The 19,957-nt window shown below is 36.1% G+C and overlaps 1 protein-coding gene across 9 annotated transcripts in view; it reads right to left on the bottom strand.

Annotated features, from left to right (window-relative positions):
- ASPH (aspartate beta-hydroxylase) overlaps window positions 1–19,957 on the bottom strand; it is a 115,598-nt gene that overhangs the window by 32,641 nt on the left and 63,000 nt on the right. For all 9 annotated transcript variants that reach the window (XM_074881922.1, XM_074881914.1, XM_074881947.1 and 6 more), the window contains 5 exons: window positions 19,721–19,762; window positions 6,684–6,772; window positions 5,273–5,359; window positions 2,053–2,203; window positions 856–992 (listed from right to left, as the gene is read on the bottom strand). In XM_074881922.1, coding sequence (XP_074738023.1) covers window positions 856–992; window positions 2,053–2,203; window positions 5,273–5,359; window positions 6,684–6,772; window positions 19,721–19,762 — 506 coding nt within the window. The remainder of the gene's footprint in view (window positions 1–855; window positions 993–2,052; window positions 2,204–5,272; window positions 5,360–6,683; window positions 6,773–19,720; window positions 19,763–19,957) is intronic.

Genomic DNA, 19,957 nt, shown 5'->3' on the forward strand with positions numbered 1-19,957 from the left:
AATCCCCTCAGACTCCCAGATGTGGGGGATGGAAAACTGGGCCTTTATTCTCAGGAGGTGGTACTAGTCATGCTGGTTCATCTTCAGGCTACCTAACCAGCCAATTACCATACCACACCTGTACTAAACAAGCACTGCAGCAAGTGTGCCAACATCAACAAGATCATCTCTGATCAGGTGCTAACAGCTTGTGCTCTACCAGTGATGTCAAGCTCTGCATCTGTCAGAGTTTCCAGATGTTAACAGGGTTTCTAGATCAGAGGAGCAGAGTGGTCCTTCCGGGCGGTGAAGTCACCCCAGTCTGATAATGACAGTATAAGATAGTATAAGATAGGAATATAAATCCACACAACATGTGTCATGAAAGAAAAAAACAAATTTAGGCTGCCTGCAAAAATCATGCAAAACCAAAGGTTAAATAGCTGTGTGAGTACCAAACTACTTCATCACATGGTTAGAGATGGTGTTCCTGTAAAGAAACAGGCTTACTTCTGCTTCCCATGTATTGCAGATAAGACTTTTTTTTTATACTATACATTACATGTATATTTGTTGTCAATATATTCCAAACTAAGCTACCAGAAGGTATAAGAAATCAAATATTATTAGGCATATGAAGAATATCTGCACTTCTCTGTCTCTGAGGAAAAACATTTAGCATGGCAGTATCTGGAAACCCGAATTAAAATTAGAAGATAATTAAGAACTGCACTAGAAAAAAAATCTTATCTATATTAACCCTTCAAAACCTGACATGCAAAATGTTTAACAACTAAAAAAGTTAAAAGCAAGCAATCTTTCAAATGAACATATGAATGCAAATAATACTTTTCCTTGGTTGAAATGGAAACTCACCTCTTCGTATACTTTCTTGGCATTGCTGTTATCTCCTATCAAGAGGTAACCAACACCAAGGTCATTCTTGAATGAAGTATCACTGGGAAAGAGCTGAACTAGTTTCTGCAGAGTAAGCAGGGAACCCCTCATGCGACCTAATTTGATTGAACAAGACTGAATTACAACTACAGATATGAGTAACAGTAGTAAGATGCTTACATAACATCTAAGAAAACGTAAGTCAGAGCCAGGTGTTCCACTTTCACTAACGATGAAGAAGCAGAACTTGGAAAAAAACCCACTTGTGCAGATGGGAGTATATTCAGCTGCTTGGTTGTCACCGGGGGTGTAGCCGTACAAGGTATATTTCAGGAAATCACTGCGAATGCCTATTGTGCAGTGTTATGGTAGCCTCTAGTGGAGAACTGTTCACAGTGTAGCAGTAACAACATTTAAGCTTTGGCTGCTCTTTCATACACAGATGTCAAAGTGCTCGAAGATAATAGGTAAACATATCAAAATAAACCTAGTCTTAATTGATTAAGTCATTAAATGCATTTCTAGTGTTAAGCAATAGTTCTACTATATTTTCATTATTAAATTAATCATGCTTTATGTGCTTAAAATTAAGTACATTCCTTGGCCTCCTAGATTAGGTCTTCCTGAGGAACAGCAAGATCAAAACAAGTGGATATTAAAATTCAACCCATGGGAACAGAACTCTTCTCCACCAAAGCTGACTGTGCCTCATATTCTAATCAGCACTTCTCATACATCACAGACTTGAGATCTAAACTTTCAGATGTTTTCCCTAAACTAAATTCCATTTTTTTCTATGTTTACTGAAAGTTTATTCTGGGTACGTTTACTCAGCATATGTCATTAATTCCCTCATGATTTCCCTCAGCTTCAGTAAAAAAGGACATTTTCTTCTTTCTGTCTCAATAAAAATTTTTTACCACCTACCATCATAGCTTCTCATAGCACCTAGTATGCTGTTGTCTACAGGCACTAATATCATCCAAGCAATTATATACACTAGTTCCCTATAAATATTTTAAAGAATTTTAAAATATTTTTCATAAGCATTTAAGAGATTAGGAACACAAGTCCTACCAAAGACTCAATGGAATTGGCACTTTTAAGTCCTTACTAATCTTTTGAAAGTCTTGCTCACACAGCTTACATAATTTTTACACCACCCTCAAATCTTACCAAGAAACTGCTGCCTGTCTGCTTCTCGTTTCAAGCTCAGTTTTATCAGATCTGAAGGGACATTTGGCAGACTAACCACCTCATCATAGGTGGTGATAGCTTTTTGCAGCATCTCATTACTTCTCATTTTCTCAGCTAAGTCATCTTCAGACTAGAAAGAATCACAAAACCATTATTCGAACACATAATAATCCATTAGACTTAAAAACAACTTTGTTTTCCTAAAAGGCAAATTATGTAACTGTCAGACTATGTGAATATTTTTAGAATTATCTTTATATAATTTTGGCATAACAATGGAAAACTTATTTGGTTGTGCTTCACGGTAAAGCAGATTAGAATTACTGTTAATTCTTGTTTCCTGCAAACTGTTTGAAAGCATAAGTAAGAGAAAATTTACACCTAAAACATACATTAACACAGATTTTTGGTTAATATTTGTAGAAGTCCTAATTTCTGCCTTTGAAAATAAATGAAGCAATCTGATTTAATAATATGGAAGAAACTTAAATTGCCTATGGTTTATTTGTATACTAAGCCTCACACTGGCAGCAATACACAGATCAAAACACACCAACAAACATTTTCATATATTCTGAAACAAATTTATTTACACTCTTTCTTAGAAAACTAATTAGGTATCGGCTTAACTCTTGCATATGTTGATAGAATATCTACCCCACAACTCTTTCAGAACTAAAATTTGTTCATCAAGTTCAGAAGCAGACCAAAGGATATACGAGATCTCTACTGTGTAATTACAGCTTTATGAAGCTGATGGAAGCTATGACTGATTTCACTCGTAGTATGGCATTTTCGTAATTTGTTTCCACAGCTGAAAAAAATAAGACTGTATCTCAAATGTTGAATTTTTAAAGCATTACTTTGAATTCCCAAATACTTCTATTTTTATTGGCTTATGTTCTTTCTTAAGTCAATTAGCAGAGCAAGGCATAGATGCATCGCAAGTACTGCAGGTACAGAAGCTCTTATTGGTCTACCTAAATTCACTGTTGCATCAATCATACACATTAAATGAAACAGCTTCAACAGTGTTAGCTGTATATGCTGCAGTGTCTGGAATCTTTTTGCACTTCTGTCCTTTTCTTTTTTCCCTTGAGCTACTTTGAAATTGAGTATGGGAAATACCAAACAATATGGTTACTCAGACAAACAGCTGATCAGCTGGTTTTCAGAGATAACTTCAGAAATCAGTTTTAAGCAATAATTTGTTTTTCTGAGGTACATTCACTAGGAAATTTGCTTTTACTTTCTTCAAGGGAATTGTACGGCAAAGAATAGTAAAAGTTACATGAAGAAGAGGCAAAAATTGTCAGCATAAAATCTGCATAAATTCACCAATATAGACACTATAAATCAAATAAGGAGGTTTAAGACTTATCTACTGCTCTTTTCAGCCTTAAAGACGTTAACAATCTCTGTAGAATATTTTTCATCTGACCTAAGTGTAGGTCCAGAAATCATATCAGAAATTGCTCAAATTTCTAAAAACCACTTTTATGATGACATCTTTTGCAGAATTTGGGGGAAAACAGTTGCCTTTTAAAGCTATTAAAAGATCCAGAAAAATGAATCCTCATGTCTTATTAGAAACTGAATCTACAAAATTAGCACATAATGGTTCACAGAAATGGAAAAGTACACTCTGAATTCCTGACCTTTACTCCTACCCTTCTCTGCAGTTTAGTTAGTGACAAGGGATAGCAAATTTGAATACGTTGTGTTGGGATAAATACCCACTTAAAAGTAATACTGTGTTACAATGTAAATCCTAGGAATAATTCATCTGTTAAGTGAAGCCCATGATCTTCCCATTCCTTCAAACAGCTTCAACTTACATATACTACCCTCAATAAAATTGTTATTGGTCCTATTCATATGAGTGTTCAGTAAAATGACTAGTATGAACCTACAAAGGCTACTGAAAATGGAAATTAATTTATAGTTGCTTTCATACATTCCCAGAAATTTTGTTAATTATGACTTCAGATCCTGGTCTGCATGACCTTTTAAGCACTATTAAAGTAGTAGATGGTGACTACAAATTGTTGTAAAGGGACAAATGCAGTTGTGTCACTGAGGGGGGAATTCTGAATGAGAATAAGCTTCACAGCTGGCTTCAATGATCTGCCCTACTCCCTACAAAGACTGAGTTAATGAGGAGGCAGGAAGCATATTCTCTTAGATATAATGAGTAGATTCATTAAAAAAGGGAAATATTAAAAGTTTAAATCCATCACCTATATGAGCCAAAGTGGTCACTTACTATAAGAAGGCAAATATTTCAGCAGACTATCCTTCATATAGAGCACTAAAGTATTCGATCTGCTGTGTATCAAAGTGCTTGTGTGATAGTTTTTTGGATAATCATAGCTTTGACTTTAGCATGACTACTATTAACTAAGTGAAAATTGGTTGTGACTCCAATTCAAGTGCCTCATTAACTGTATAACAGCACAATTCACTTCTACAGTCCACAGTGAGGGCTTCACTTTGCTCATCTTGATTAATGTGAGTTCAAGCAATCTTTTATTACACCTAATGCAGTGGGATTACCCTACTATTTATGAAAATACAAGGATTATTCTATTCTGAGATATCCCAACATGGCTCTAAAGTATTATGAATGCAGAGCTTATTTTCTGATGCTTGCTTTTTTTTTTTTTTTGGAGGGGAACACCTGAAACTGAACTCACTCCACAAGAAAAAGCTAATTAAGCCTCCTTGCCTAAGAATTTCTGTTCTTTATCCTTTAACACTCTCTCTATAAAAACTCCAAATCCCCTTCTCTAGTCCCATTAAGCAAAAAGCAGCATTTAGCCCAGAGCTGACTGATGTGTTGATTTACCAGCTGCGGCAAGCTAACAGCTAAGTTCTGCCTGTTGTTCCTGCACTGGGACAGTAGTTGTGATATATCTCTTACTGTTCATCTGACAGTTTTCATGAAATCTACAGGATGTATCTTATTTTTGTGTTATTTACGATACTTCCCACTAGACTAAAGTTAGACAAAAGCTCCCAAAGTAGTTGGGGAAGGATAGAGGACTGAAACAGATACAATATGACAGATCACATAATTCTTTTTTTTCCCTAGGAAACATCCATAAAATTATAAATGAAGTCTGACTGAGGTTTAGAACTTTATTGTTAAAAACAAGTTTATTTTGTCTTTTTTAACATTTATGGCTTTTTTTAGTACCTGTGCTTTCCCATATCTTGCTCGAGGACTCTGTGGATATTGATTCACTAATGCTTCAAAGGCCCTTAGAGCTTCTTCAATTTTTCCCTGAAAAGTAGAGACATTTATCAGAAATTCTATCTAATAAAAATGCTGAAGGATGCATGACATAATAACACATTAGTTTTCCCAATTAAAAAACAAAAATAAAACAAAAAAATGCAGACTGAATCTGTTTTCACTCATATTTTTGTTGGGGTTGCCTGCTTATTTAAGAGAAATTAGTTGTCATTATTTATGAAACAATATTATCTGCTTTCCATGTTTAAAATGAATAGCTTTGATTTTATTTTACTCACTTTCCCTTTGTTGACTGGAAAGAATGCTGAGATGACAATAACCTGTCTATATAAAAACATAAAGAGTCTATTGCTAACAGTAAGTCCAAACTGAACATAACAGTGAACAGAAAGGAAGTTCTAGACATACATGGACATTTCCTCTCTTCATACCTCACCTGAACAGTATGGTAACTACGGTTCTTCTAGGGGAAATACTGTAGACTCATCCATAATATATGGCTGATTCCTCCACATATTTTGCATTAATGATGTCCCTCAGGACACCTCACATGTGCTCTGTGTCTCTTCCTTGTCACATACAAAGTCTGAATTTAACTACGGTATTCTCATGCTTGATGCCAAGTAGCAAGTAAGGATGGCAGCTGAGAAGAACCGGCTGCACTGTTAAACTTGAGCTAAGCACTGCTTGGCAAAATCTGGCATCAGATCTTCCTGCCACTTCCAACTCTTACAGCTTTTTAAATATGACTGGACTATTATGCACAACTGTCTTGCTATTTTCAAATATTACATGTGTCTGATTTATTAGCAAATTTATCCTGTTTCCTACAAGACAAGCATGATTGTCTGCAACCCACCAAGAGACACAGGCAGGAAAAGAGTGTCAGCCAACTGACCAAATGACTACTACAAAGATTTGCACCTAATGCTTATGAAGCATATGAACACTTACTGAGAGATCCATATTAACACACTTATATGATTTAAGTTCTCTGATAATAGTTGACTTCAGTACTCAAACAGACAAGTGATAGGACAGAACTAACCCTGTTCCATGTGATTAATTTAAGCAGCTTTTTGGTGATAGGAAGTCAACAGTTAAGCTGAATATTTTCAAGGTTAAAGGTGAGCAAACACACATAAACAGACATACACTTATTACTTTAAAAAATTTAAGATAAACTATCCATCAGAAATGAAACTTGAAGGACAAACATGCACTGAATATTTAATTTTAAAAAGTTAATTTCACAGAAAGTAATATAAAAGTTTTCTTTTTCTAAGTTAATTTTTATTTTATGCATTTTTGTTCACTGCCTACAGTCCTGCGTGAAACATTCAAAACTTACTTTTTTACGTAGTTTTTCTGCAGCATCTAGTTCAGCTTTAATGGTCTTATCAAACTTGTTTAAGAGCTTTGGCTTCTTCTTCTTTTTAGCTAGAAGATTTAAAAAACACACAGTTCATTACTTCTTTTGTATTTCACAGCAATTGTTTGGAGTAACCTTAAACTAGCAACTAGTACTGTGCTGGTAAAGTGCATGATTTTCAAATAAGGCAGTTTCAAAATACACTGAAAAGAAATTGATTTCTTGCTTATTACAATCACAAACTCCTGTATGAAAAAGCAATTTTCAGTCATTCAAACTGAATAACTTTGCAGTCAAGTTTTTGATACAGCATTTTTCATCTCATATAGTCAAGGATATTTTTCGTTCCAAATGGTTCAATTGACATGGAAGAACAAAGAGAACTGTTATTTTTCCATATTTATATGGTATTATGAAAAATATCATTACCAGGACATGTTAGTAATTTCTAAAGTTGTGCCTGTCAAATAGTTGACAGAAGTCATAGTTACTCAGGGTAGAAGGGACTCAAAAAGTCATGTAGTACAACTTGCTGCTGAGAACAGGTTCAATGCTGAAATGTCTGATTAAGACCACTTTAAGTTATCAAGTTTCCACAGCTTAGCAAGCTATCACACTGGAGCAGAGCAGCAGCAGTACGTAGCAAACCAGTCTTGAAGTAAACTGTGTAGAGTAAATTGCATTTGAAGCAAATTTAAGTAAACTCTGTCAATTTAAACAGCTATTTACTTCATAGCAGTTCACTCCTAAACAATGTCTATTTGGTTGCATTAAGTATACTAGATGTTAAAAAAATGCAAATACACTACTGAAGGATATGACAGCAGATAACTGCTTTTCTCCACATTTGCTACAGCTAAACTTTGCTTTTGCACTTCACTGGGAAAAAAAAAACCTTTTCTGACTCAAGTAAGGGAAAGATATATTGGCTGATATAAGTAACTACTAGTTATGCGTATCTGTAATTAGTAGCACATATTTTCGCTTAAACTATGTATTACTGGTTTTTCTCCTCTATAGACATAAAGTCATTAAAAGCATGAAAAGAAGTAAAATGATTATTTTCTTCACAGAAGTTTAAACAGGGAATACTGTGACTGGTATGTGTAAAGCTAAACCCAAACACCATACAGCTTAACATGACAGGACTGATGCAATGCTGTAGCAAGTATTTTGGAAAACAAGGTATTGTAATTAGCCATGGTTTATTCTGCTTCCCAAGTTCTCAGGTGCACTGTTCAGGAATGACAAGAGCCACCACATGCTATTGGAAGTTGTGCTCATGATTCATTAAATGATACTTTCTCTCTGAGACTCTGATTCTGTACAGAGCTTTAGACAGACAAATCACTTTGTTTATGTTAAACCCCAGAGAAAGACCAATGCCTTAGTTAATGCTAAACCAATACTAACCCTATCCAAGCATTAGAGGATCTTATGAGTCTGAGCTGCTTCTGTATGAGATTAAAAAAAGCCAACCTTGAGTGCCTTTGGTTCTTTTTGTGTAAGACTTTTACTGTCATGTTCAACAATGATCTCAGTTCTACATGGCAAGAGCTTTTCTTACACCACCTTTAGAAACTACTCTGCAGCATTGGTATGCACAGTTAAATAGAAGCTATTGCTTTTCAGGGTCAGGGGGGAAATAGAATTTAAGCAGGATTGAAGGTATCCTACCAAATTCCATTTAATTATTCACAAAGATCATACGAAGCTTTAAATGTATTAAGATCTATAAAGGAAAGGTACTAAAGAAGCAGTGCATTAGGATTATAATATCCCTGTTGATCCTTCTTATAATAGAAGTGACTGTAATTTTCCAAGGCATTAGCTACCAAGAAGTTAAGAGGAAAAAAACTGTCTGATATACAGGAATTTGCTTATTTTTCAGGATAAACCACCAAATAGCATACTTTAATATATTGGTTTTGCTCCCCTAAACACTTCAGGTTTTCACTGTACCCTGTGACTTGAAATCAAGCATTTATACTCAAGCACACAATTATGCACTTATGGAATGTAGTTATGGAATTGAACTGACCAAAGAGATGTTTTGCTTTTTTTTTTTTTTTTTTTTTTTTTTAATACAGTAATACAGATTTCATGTCTTTTGTTCATTCCCCATAGATAACATAGTAGAAATGCATTTCAGTCTGTGGCTGATTCTAGTCCTGCTCTGTCTTACTTTAATATTATCCATTTCATAGGAATGCAATGACTTTACTGCATTTTCATGCAGTTAATGATGACAACAATTAAGGAGCAAAGCACTGGCTCTGTTCCAAGTGTTCATACCCCTTGAATCCAGCAAAACTTAGAGAACCAGCTCACATCATGAAAACAAGGATCCCTCTACCCCAGACCTTGAGTCCACAGTGACTAACAGGTACGGTCAGAGGTTTCTGACATAACGTCACTGGGCCTGAAAAGAACAATCCATAACATGCAAAAGGTTTGTTGGGTTTTGTGGTTGTTGCTTTTTTTTTTCCTTCTCTAAAAAAAAATATGTCTGCTCAGTTTTTCAAGAAACCATTGTTATTTCTAAGGCTGGCTTGCTCAACAGTAGGTGTGGATGAACCCAGAAGGATCAGCCCAAGGAGCCAATAAAAGCAAATGTCCCTGAAGACTTTTTAGGTTGGTTGTGCTCACAGCTGCTATGTGAAACTGTCATTTGTTGTTAGCAGGAAAACTGAGGTATGTCATGATCTGGTGAGCTTCCAGCTGGACATCACCACCAAACACTTGGTTTGTTCCTGTTCTCTAAGTAGGAGCCTGTACATACAAGAAATTATGTAAAACACAACTAAAATGTCAATTCTAAGTTCTACAGCATGTATGAAAATCTGTCTAAGGATACAGAAACTCTGTATTCAGTTAAGAGAGGACAATTATTTGTCAGCTTTCTAACTTTCAGTATTCATGGAAAGACATAGAGTCATTTGATCCTTCTCAAACTCAGTAAACATGGCAACAGCAAGGCTCCTTCGAGGCAAAGGAAAGAAGCTTTCCTACCCACCAAGAAACTCTTACTGCCTGTGGGACACTGTTTCCACAATTCCTTTGAGTTTACAAGGAGATGAGACAGAAACAGCTCAGAAGTGAATGAAAATCTTACAAGTCTGTGGCACAAAGATATGACATCTTTCCCATTGTATCTGACTTTGGTGATGTGTTGGAACAACCCTTTTCCCACCCTCCATTACAAAAAAGTATTATCTTCCCATTTACAGTATGATTATATATCAGCTCTAGACCAGCAGGAGATCAATATGAAAAGCTGGAAAGGAGCTGTTAACATAAATATTATTCAGCTGCTAGGCACCAATATAACACAGTAAACATTATATAATGAGCCATCATTTTCATCTTCCATTCTACTCCTATGTTAAAGGATTCACCAGGGAGCTTTCAGTGTAACCATCAAGAATTCCTCTGTATTAACCAGATAGCCTGCTATGTCCCTGCAGCGGTATTTTAATAAATTATCCATTGCCTCCTTCTAGTGTAATAATCTTTTAGCAGATGTGACCCAATATATTAAATTCAATGTTATAAAGAAGGTAACTTATCTATTTTCAAAGGAAAAAAACATGTAATTTTTCTTCATTGACTTACAGATTTCACCATGCAGCTGAAGTAATGCAGGATCATGCAGCTGCTAGCGTGATTTATAGTCTAAATCTGGTTAAGTATTAAAATGATAATAATTATTTTATATATCATACTATGGTCTTGCAAGAATAATACTGAGGATTTTCAATAATGACCTTCTATGGAAGGTTAGGGTTTTTATCTAGGATTTCTGTCATAGGATTGCTGAAGACTCCCTCAGAGAAAACAGTTTCCACTGTCAAAGCAGCAAACTCAGAAGAAATCTTATAAGAAACCATGCTAGTTCTTTCTGCTGGAGAATAAACAATGGTCAGTGATGATAAGCAATCTCATATCTCCCTTCTGTATTAAGATACAGAAGAGAGGAAAGAAAAAAAAAAGAAGAGAGGAAAATATTTTGCAAGTGGTATTGTATTAAATGGTATTAAACATGCAGTAAACTTAACAGCCTGCAATGTCATCCAATGAAAGATGATGAAATAGCTATTTTATATACTAAAATACCAGGCATATTTTATGTTTTTATGTTGAAAGGCATCTTGTCATCATCAAAAGCAGGGACAGTCTTTTTCTACAAAGGACAAAATACCTTTTGAAAAATAATGAATGCAATTCTAGATATTCTTCAGACCACAAGGGCATCGTGACAAATAAGGAAAAGTAACCAAATGATTAAAGGTGATTGAATCACATAATTTTGAACAATGGTGTAAAAATATTTTGTCCTTAATTGTTGGGGGGAGGCAACATTTACATCTGAATGAGCAGGAACAAAGGAGAAAAAGGTAGTAGTAGAGTTTGCCACTGGAAGAGGGGTACATACAACTCTGTGAAAAGTAGATACAGAGATGAAAATAATAAATTGTTTCTCTATCACCATAGAGGATAGAGGAACAAGGACAAGGAATAAAAGGCTTAAAATTTCTACAGTAGAAAATTTGGCTTGAACATCTGGAACTAATATCTCTGAGCAAGCACAGTAGAAGAGGTTGCTGAAGGTAGCTGTGGAATTCCAATTACTGGAAATTTGTAAGAACAAGTTGTACAGGCAACTGCCAGGAACAATGCACACAGTTCATAAGGCCTTTCGTCAACAGAATAGATGAAGTAAGCTTCAGGGTCCCACCTAGTCTTATTTTCTACAATTTCCATAATATACTGCTATATATTAATGTGCTTTAGTGCCAAGACTATAATTACACAGGGAAATTCCATTCTCTCATTTGTTAATTAAAGAAATTCCCCCAGAAGCTCGCCGTGCCAGTGATCACTGTGACTGTGATTGCTCCTAGCCCAATGCCAGCAACAGAATATTGAAGTTCAAAAATAAATGGATCAGTTGTAGATTATCTCATTTGTCTAACAATCATGCTTTTTATGTTCTGTAGCTTCTACTCAACCATTAAGCTTCTGTTCATCTCCTTTCTCTTTCCTTCTCCTGTTATCCTCTTCTCCAACCTCTCCCCTTCTCAACCTTGATGCTCTACCACTATTCTTCCATTTCATTTCTGTACTTGCTCACAATCTGTTCCTCAGTCCAGCTCTCCCTATTTATCCCCAACCTGTTCTTAGGTATGTCTTCTTCCACACACTTGTTGCTCATGCCCTTCTTCAAGGGTCTTTTCCCCTAAACTCCCTTGTCCCAAATCCTTGTTACTGACCATCTACTCTACAGCCACTCTCCATCTCTGCTGCATAGTTCAGAAAATGATTAGGGCTATACGCAGTTATGAGAGTGACTCAAGTGACAAAACCTCTCTGTCGTCACATAATTACATATGCCCCATACCAAATGGTGCCAACAGAGCATAAGTATGCCTCTGTGGGAAACACTTCACCTTTTCTACACATGATGCAGCACTGTGTTAACTACCTGGAAATTAACACAGCCTGAGCAAGAAGCAATACAACTACCTGGCTCAACAGCAGTACCTGATGCTCTTCACTTTCTAGCTAAAAGTTCATTCATTTAGTCATCACTTGAGAATGTCACCAATGCACTGACAGCTTAAAATAAAGGCAACTAAATTTAAGTTTCTCCATGTAGTCACCTAAACCCTGCTGTAATCTCAGAAATCTAGTCATTACCATCAGTGAAGCCTAAAAAGTGAGTTCAGCACAAAGCAAGGCTCCCATTGAATGTATAGATGACCGCTGTATATAATACAGTTTGGACACCACACCAGCACATACAGCCACATGTACGTCTTCATCTGGAACCAAGACTCGTCCAGGCTGTTCTCCTCACTCATTGATAATACTTCTTACTCCTGCAGGCTTTTAGGAAGCCAGTAGTGTGAACACTGAAAGACTCAGGAAACGGTTCAATGCTTTTTTCCAGGACCTGATCTCACAGAAAGTTTCAGAATTGCAAAGGAATAGCATCAGAGGAAAAACTGCTCAGGTCCAAAGATCTAGACCAGAATATGCCATCTGCTTTCAGATGAGTGGAGATACAGCAGCAAACAGGGACTAGGCAGGGGATGGATAATGAAATTTAGTGGGCAAAGTCTCTCCACTGATTACTAGCCAGCATGTGCATGTGTGAACTAATATTTTGTAGCCATCAATACTACATGCTCTTGAAGAAGAAAAAACATACACTAAGTTTGCAATAAAAGCTTTTTTTCATGCAAACGCTGGGGAAAAAAAAATTAAAAGATTAAAGAAATCAGTGCAAAGTGAAGCTACTGAATCTTTTCCTTGAAAGCTTCCAAAACCAATTTTTAGAAAGGCGTTTCCAAAAGGAATTTTTCCAATGCAAAATTTCATCTCAGTGGTATAATTTCAGAAAAAGCTATAAGTGATTATAAACAGTGCCTTGTGATAGAAAGCAATCTCAATTACCGGTGCTGCTACTAGCTCTTTCTGTAAAAACAAAAGGTTAATAAATTAAAAAAATAAAGTTCTGTAAATTAAAAAAATAAAGTTCTGTAAATTAAAAAAATAAAGTTCTGTAAATATTCATCTGAAACAGATGTATCTTTTTCTCTTAAGCAACTGTCCAGATAAACAGCATCAGGCAAATAACTTTGCAACTTCTATGTTGATTTTATTCATAGACTTATAATGCAAATATAATTTCTTGATACTTTACAACTTCTAATGCAAAAAGCTGCTTAAAGAAATAACAGTCAAGTAATTAAACTCTTCTAGAATTTCTAGTCAAATGTCCTCAAATGATCAAATGTCTGTATGGTCCTGTATAACTGAGCAGAACACGAGGCTTAAAATTGGTGTAAAATGCCAAGTAAGCCAATTATGTTAATGCGGTAAGTGCATCCAAAGCAATTACATGAAGTAACAAGGAAAAAAAAATTTGGAAATGGCTCGTACATGGCAAAAAATTGATTACATCTGACCATAAGTCCAAAGCAATACAGAGCTGGCAGAAATATTATATCAGAAATAACTAGTGATAATACTTCTGTAATACAGTAAATGAATCCTCTCTGGCCTCCACAGAAGGGGTGGGGGGGTGGGGTGTGGGAAAGAGTCAGTTCTCTATTCACATTTTCATCTGAAATACAAACCAATCAGCCATGTTAAGAAAAACTGACTGATTAGACATCAGCCTGATATCTCAAAACAGTTAATACTTCATTAGCCAGAATTGGAAAAAAATATTGAATACTATCTTAATTATCTTTCATGATTAATACACTTTTTTTTTTAATCTGAAAGATACACCATGCACTTGGCATTTTAACAGATAGTAAGTTACTTTTAAGTGGGTCTCTGATATTGACTACACTGTAAAGACTTCAACTAGTTGTTTTCTGAAAAGATCATTTAAAGAATGAGGTACTTTTAGCACAACACATAGCAAGAATTATTCTGTCCTTGCTCACATACTCCGAGCTTCTGATCAAAGGATACATGTACAGTTTTTTCCTGAGCAAGGTAAGTGGGAAATAATATCACACTGCTATTAAAAATCCCAGAACAATTAGTGTTTATTTCTAAAAACCAGTATGCACTTTCATACACTTAACACAAATCATGTCTTACTCCCGTGCCTTGTAAAAAGTTGTGAGCCAATATTCTATAATTCTGTGACTTTATTCTGACACAATAGACACGTCAGAAAGAAGGACACCACTGTGGGCTTGTTAGCTGATGTGCCACTGTGGCCAGGAAGAAATCTCAACTGGGACTAGTTAAGGCAGTTTTCCACCTGTTCTTGCTGTCCTTTTCTCCTCTTCCTCCACCTTTTGCTCTCAGTATTAACTATTCCCTTTCCTAAGTCCTCTGCTCCCTTTCTTATATTCAGAGCCTAGGAAAAGTGGTGGAGTGGGAGGGCAGGCTTACCTGCTGCACTGCAGCTGGCACCTTGAACCTATCCTGTGCATTGATAGCCATGACTGACATCCCGCTTGGTCTAATGTGGAAGTCTGGGAGGAAGGGTGCCTTCCACATAGGCTAAACCATCTTGATTTAATGTTTAGAAACTAATGCTGTAGGATTCGTAGTCAATGGAGAGGGGCAGTAGCCTCCTCTGTGATTATGAAAGTCCATATTACACTATTAGCATGAGTATTTCTTGTTAAGTATGCCTTCTAATGAAATTTCTATTTCCTCAGAAATGGTGAGACAATAACGTCACAATCTCTGACAGACGGCATGGGGAGAGAACATGAGGATAGAAGGACACTGCTTCCTATCTAACAAACCCCCTCATAAGTGGGGTTTAGTTCTTGTCATTAGATTTATTTATTTATTCCTATTGTCATTATAATGTTAAGGGAGCATTCCTGGTGGCTTCCTCTATCTTGCCTCTGCTACTACTGGCATGCAAAACAGCAGGCAGCTAGGAGTCTGGTCTTTAGTTAATTACTTCATAAGGCATAAGGATTCAATACAAACCATGGTCTTCACAGCCACTTTGAGGACACACGGTCCCCAGTTTTTGAATTCAAAACTTCACTGGAACAATCCTGTTGCACCGACTGTATACTGTGCTTACTGCTAGCAGATCAGTTTTATTTAAGTTTTAAATAAAGTTTTCAAGGAAAGCTATACCTATATAACTGTAGATGTTATAACTATATAATGATGTCTCCTTATTTCTCTCCCACCTTGACAAAAATAGACAAGTGGGGGGTGCCATCGCTAAACCTAATCTGAAATAAAAATCTCCTCATGTGATGCAGTCTCACAGTTACTTGCAGCAAAGGCTCTTCCTGCCAGTTCTCCATCTTAAACTCAAAATCTAAGAAAGCAGTTTCTAGGGGAGTTATAGGCTTTGTTTTCTAAACACCCTCCTATCCCTGCTGCAATACAAATTCAGTAATAATGTTCTTGGCAACTTGTAGATGGGTGCCTTAAAAGACAGCGATAAGTAGATACCAACAATCATGGTCTGTAGAAGTTTTCCAATTAATTTTGTGACTTTCTGTTTTACTAATTCCTCCTGTCCCCTCCCTCAAATACTCCGACCTTCCCAGTCCAAGTTTCAAAGTTTCAGTTATGGGCTGAAAAACATACATATATATTAGTAGACCAACTACTTTTACCTGGTATTCAAAATCTGCTCAAGTAATTGTCCTCCCTCCTCTTACTCGGCCCATATCATTACCCAGATTAGTTTTTGAAATTGTGCTGCCTCTCAGTGGGAGCTTGAATGAGAATTTGATGATGATGAAAATCTCCTGTCATTGTCCTGTTGTTTGGGAAGCTCATTAAGTGACATACAGATAGTGTAAGTGATCCACTTGTTTTATGGGCTTCTATAAATGATAACTTAGAAGGTATAAAAACAAATAACTGCATCTAGACAATTTAAAGCCAGTAGCACCACAATAATTAAAAGATCTTTCTAAACTGTACTGGTAGAACAGGCAAAACCTCTATAATCAACTTATCTGAGGAAGCAATCAGACAATAAAAACTGAAGCATTTTAGGGACTAATAAAGCTGTGGAATCTAATGACTATAATAAATCTTTAGCTGCAGTTATTCCAGAATGATTTCCCTTGCAGTAAAAAGTATTCTACAGGGTTTTCTGTGTGAAATTAATGTTGGTTGGTTAGATGTTGATCGTAAGAAACAATTGCAGAATTATAATTTTACTTTTGGCATGTATTTCCATCATGCACCTCTCTGTTTCATTATGAAGTCTTCTGGCTTCATTCAAAGGCTAGAATCAAGCAATCCTTGTACAAGACCAGAAATGAATTTCTTCACTGACTTTCTGTACAAAAATACACACTAATATTCTAATGCCCTATGCATAGTTCAGCATGGTGTTATACAGCAGTTTCCGACTTTGATAACTACACTTCTGTGAAGTACAGCATTGGTCATGCTGCCCACAGCTCATATTTAATGCAGGCTACAATTAAATATGTAAGTAAATCAATAGGTAGTATGTATACCCTTAAGAGTAGAGCTTGCAAGGGTTGAAGTCAGCCCACCTACTTTGAGCTGACAATTCTGGAGGTGAGCTAAGCATGCAAGCTCTTTCTATAGCCAGTGGAGCTCTGGTTAAGGTTCTCAACGGAGTTTAGGGGACAACTCATCTCACCCTACAGCAAAAACCTACATTTAGCCAGAAGAATAGCACTTTAGCCTCCAATTATACAGCTTAGATCTCTACTGTGGAATCCTACTTATACTGTCCAAAGGTAAATACCTAGAGTAATCTGAGGTGAATGTCGACCCTGCTATCAGAATGACACTTGCAGGACCACTTGTGGAATGAGATTTGTCCTAACCCTGACTTATGTATACCTCTGTCCCTGCTGCAACACAACTGAATGCTCCAACCAAATGGCATTCATTTTCAATTTCATGTTTTATCAGTTTTGAAAAGTGAAAATTATTATTGTAATTACCTACACTGATGTTCAGTTTATAAAAGAAACACAGTCATGGCAGAAAATGATTGTTCCGGTTTTTATATCCGTTCTTCACCAATATAAATAAATATTCAATATATGCCAATGTAAGTCCAAGTAGAAAAATTAAACTACTTACTTAAACTTAAATTTTGTTAGCTTACATGATCAAAAACAACTAAAACCACCTCATAAGAAAAGATGTCTTACAGATGTGGTATATATGCCCCGGATGGTACTACCTGTGAAACATTTTTAAAGAGTTATTTCTCAGATTCACCTGAAATATCCATCCCATTTAAATTACTTGCTTAAATATAAGGTCTGATCACATTCTTATGAAGAAGACAAACAATCCTTCTCAATTAAATATAATAGAGAAAACTTGAAGTAATAGTACACTCCAAATTAGTTTAGTTTTTGTTTCTTTAGAGGAGTTTCCAAGAGAAGTTTGTGTTAATACAGAAGTTTCAGTGAGACTTTTAATAAACTTGATGAAATACTGTTAAAAACTGAAATTTACAGAATTTTTAAGACATTTTGCTAATAAAGTACTGTGAAAACTGCAGCAGTGAAACATGTTAATATTGTAAGATCCATTGAAAGCTGTAAATAGTTTCTGTACAGAAGGCCTTTCAGAGCTTATATGTCCAAATATCTAAAAACAAATGCAGACTTGCACATACATCCCTCTGCACTGTCAGAATCACAAGCGATCCCTAAATCCAAGCCAAAAATGAATTTTCAAATTCCCAACTCCTTAGATCTCTTGAGTTTTCTACATATACTAGAGAGTCACATTAGAGTATTTTTTTTTAAATACTTCTCTCATCGATTTATTGCTGCATCTTATTAGGGTAATTTAAAATAAACAAATTCAATAGTACTTTAAACCACTTTCTAATGACTACAGTATCTATAGCTAGACACTTTTATTGAAAGTGAAAACTTAAAACAGCTCAAACTATGAAAACTTAAACAGTTCCACAAAATTCAACTTGTATGAAAACCACACAAGCCGTTTAGCTATAAACAAATTCCATAAAAAAATGCAGAGGTTTTTCCCTGTAGGATGCAAAATTTTATCAATTTAACCTGGAAAACAAAACCCGCCCTTTTTCCAGCTTACAGAAGTCCTGTAATGTGCAACGGCAGGAGTCAGCAGAAGGATTTATTTAGTTGCTCAGTGTTTAAGAAACAAAACCACACAGCACTTAGGGTGCAAAAGGAAAGTGGTTCCACCTTGTCATACTTTCAAGTCATAAAGTTCTCTTACAAGTTGCGTAGTAGTAAATCCGTACATCTTCATTTTCTTACAAAGCTAGTAGTTTTACATATGAATGCTTTTTACTCATACTGGATGGCTACTGTATGTCATGATATTCTCCTGTTCTAACAGGTCAATAAAACCAGCACACAATGGTGTTTTTTTCTACTATCAAGTACGCAAGCCCAGTGCAGTAAGCTATTTCCTGCCAAATCTATCCTTTTAGAAATGAAAATGTGGATACAATTGACTTGCTTTCTGAGTAAACTGGCTAATAGTATATTTATTTTTTAAATGTAATACTTGCATTTAACATGGTTAATACTTAAATGTTTAGTTTGCCTGTTCTAGTAACTGATATTTAAAATAGAAATATACAAAACCAAACCCAATAAATCTTACAAAAAGATAAAAAAAAGTAGCATTGCTAAGTACTCAAATATGAAATAACAGCCACATAGGAAAATGGAAACAGAGAATGAAAAAGAAGCAGTAGACACCAGTAGAGTCACTGAACCCCTTTTCCTCCATCTAGTAATGCTGGAGATACTTAGGTCAGGCACTAGTCTGTAGGCCATACCCACATGAACAGAATGCAGGCACAGGCCCTGAGGTTTCTGTGTCTTGCCAGCTGTAGGGCTGTACCAGGGTCAGATACAAACCTTGATCCCAATGAAGGAGGGAGGGAGGGAGGTTGTGCAAGCTTCATGCGGTGACAGGGAATGCACAGGGCCAGCACCAATGTCATGGCAGGGAGAACAGATTCAACAGTGCTCTTAGCAAAACCTCACTACTTTTCCACCAAACCTGCCTCTGCATGTTCCTACCTAAACTAAGCCAGACAGAAACCCTTACTGTGTAAACACGGAGCTGACAAGGGTGGATTTTAGTGTCACCTGTCTCCCCAAGCTTAGCCCAGCAGGCAGTGCTGAACCCGGCTCTTGGGGTCGGGCAGCCCAGGTTGCCTCTCACCCACAGATGCTGGAGGAGCCTGGTGAAGCTGTGACCTCTGGAGTCCTAAACTAGGAGTACAACACTGAACATTTTACTCCTGAAACAGTACAAGTTTTTAACAGCAGCCTGTGACCATGTAAGAGGGGAACACATTGATGTCAGCTTTGGAAATGACTGTGTGTTTACTTACAAAAGCAGATGCACTCTGGATGTTTATTCAACTCCAGTTTATCTACATAAACTGTACAGGAGCTAAGCTTCATTACTATTTAATCTGATTTAAACCAGTTCTCCCAGAAAGAATGCTTCTGAATTTCAGAACAGAACGTTACTTTCAGACTTACCTTTTTCGGTTTTGTCTTGTTCAGTTGCTTTTTCACTTTTCCCTAGAATATTAAAAATATAATTTAATTGAAATAAATTTTTGTTAACAGTTTATGATAAAAAACAGATACAAGAAAATTACAGCTTATACTCAAAATATAATTGGTCTAACAGGACTTTTTGTTTCATTTTTATTTTTTGAAGTAACCACAGACTACTGTCTGAACTATATAGTTACATATAGGGTCTTTCTCTGC

The sequence above is a fragment of the Strix uralensis genome, chromosome 1, assembly GCF_047716275.1.
Source record: "Strix uralensis isolate ZFMK-TIS-50842 chromosome 1, bStrUra1, whole genome shotgun sequence".
In the NCBI taxonomy this organism is placed as follows: Eukaryota; Metazoa; Chordata; class Aves; order Strigiformes; family Strigidae; genus Strix; species Strix uralensis.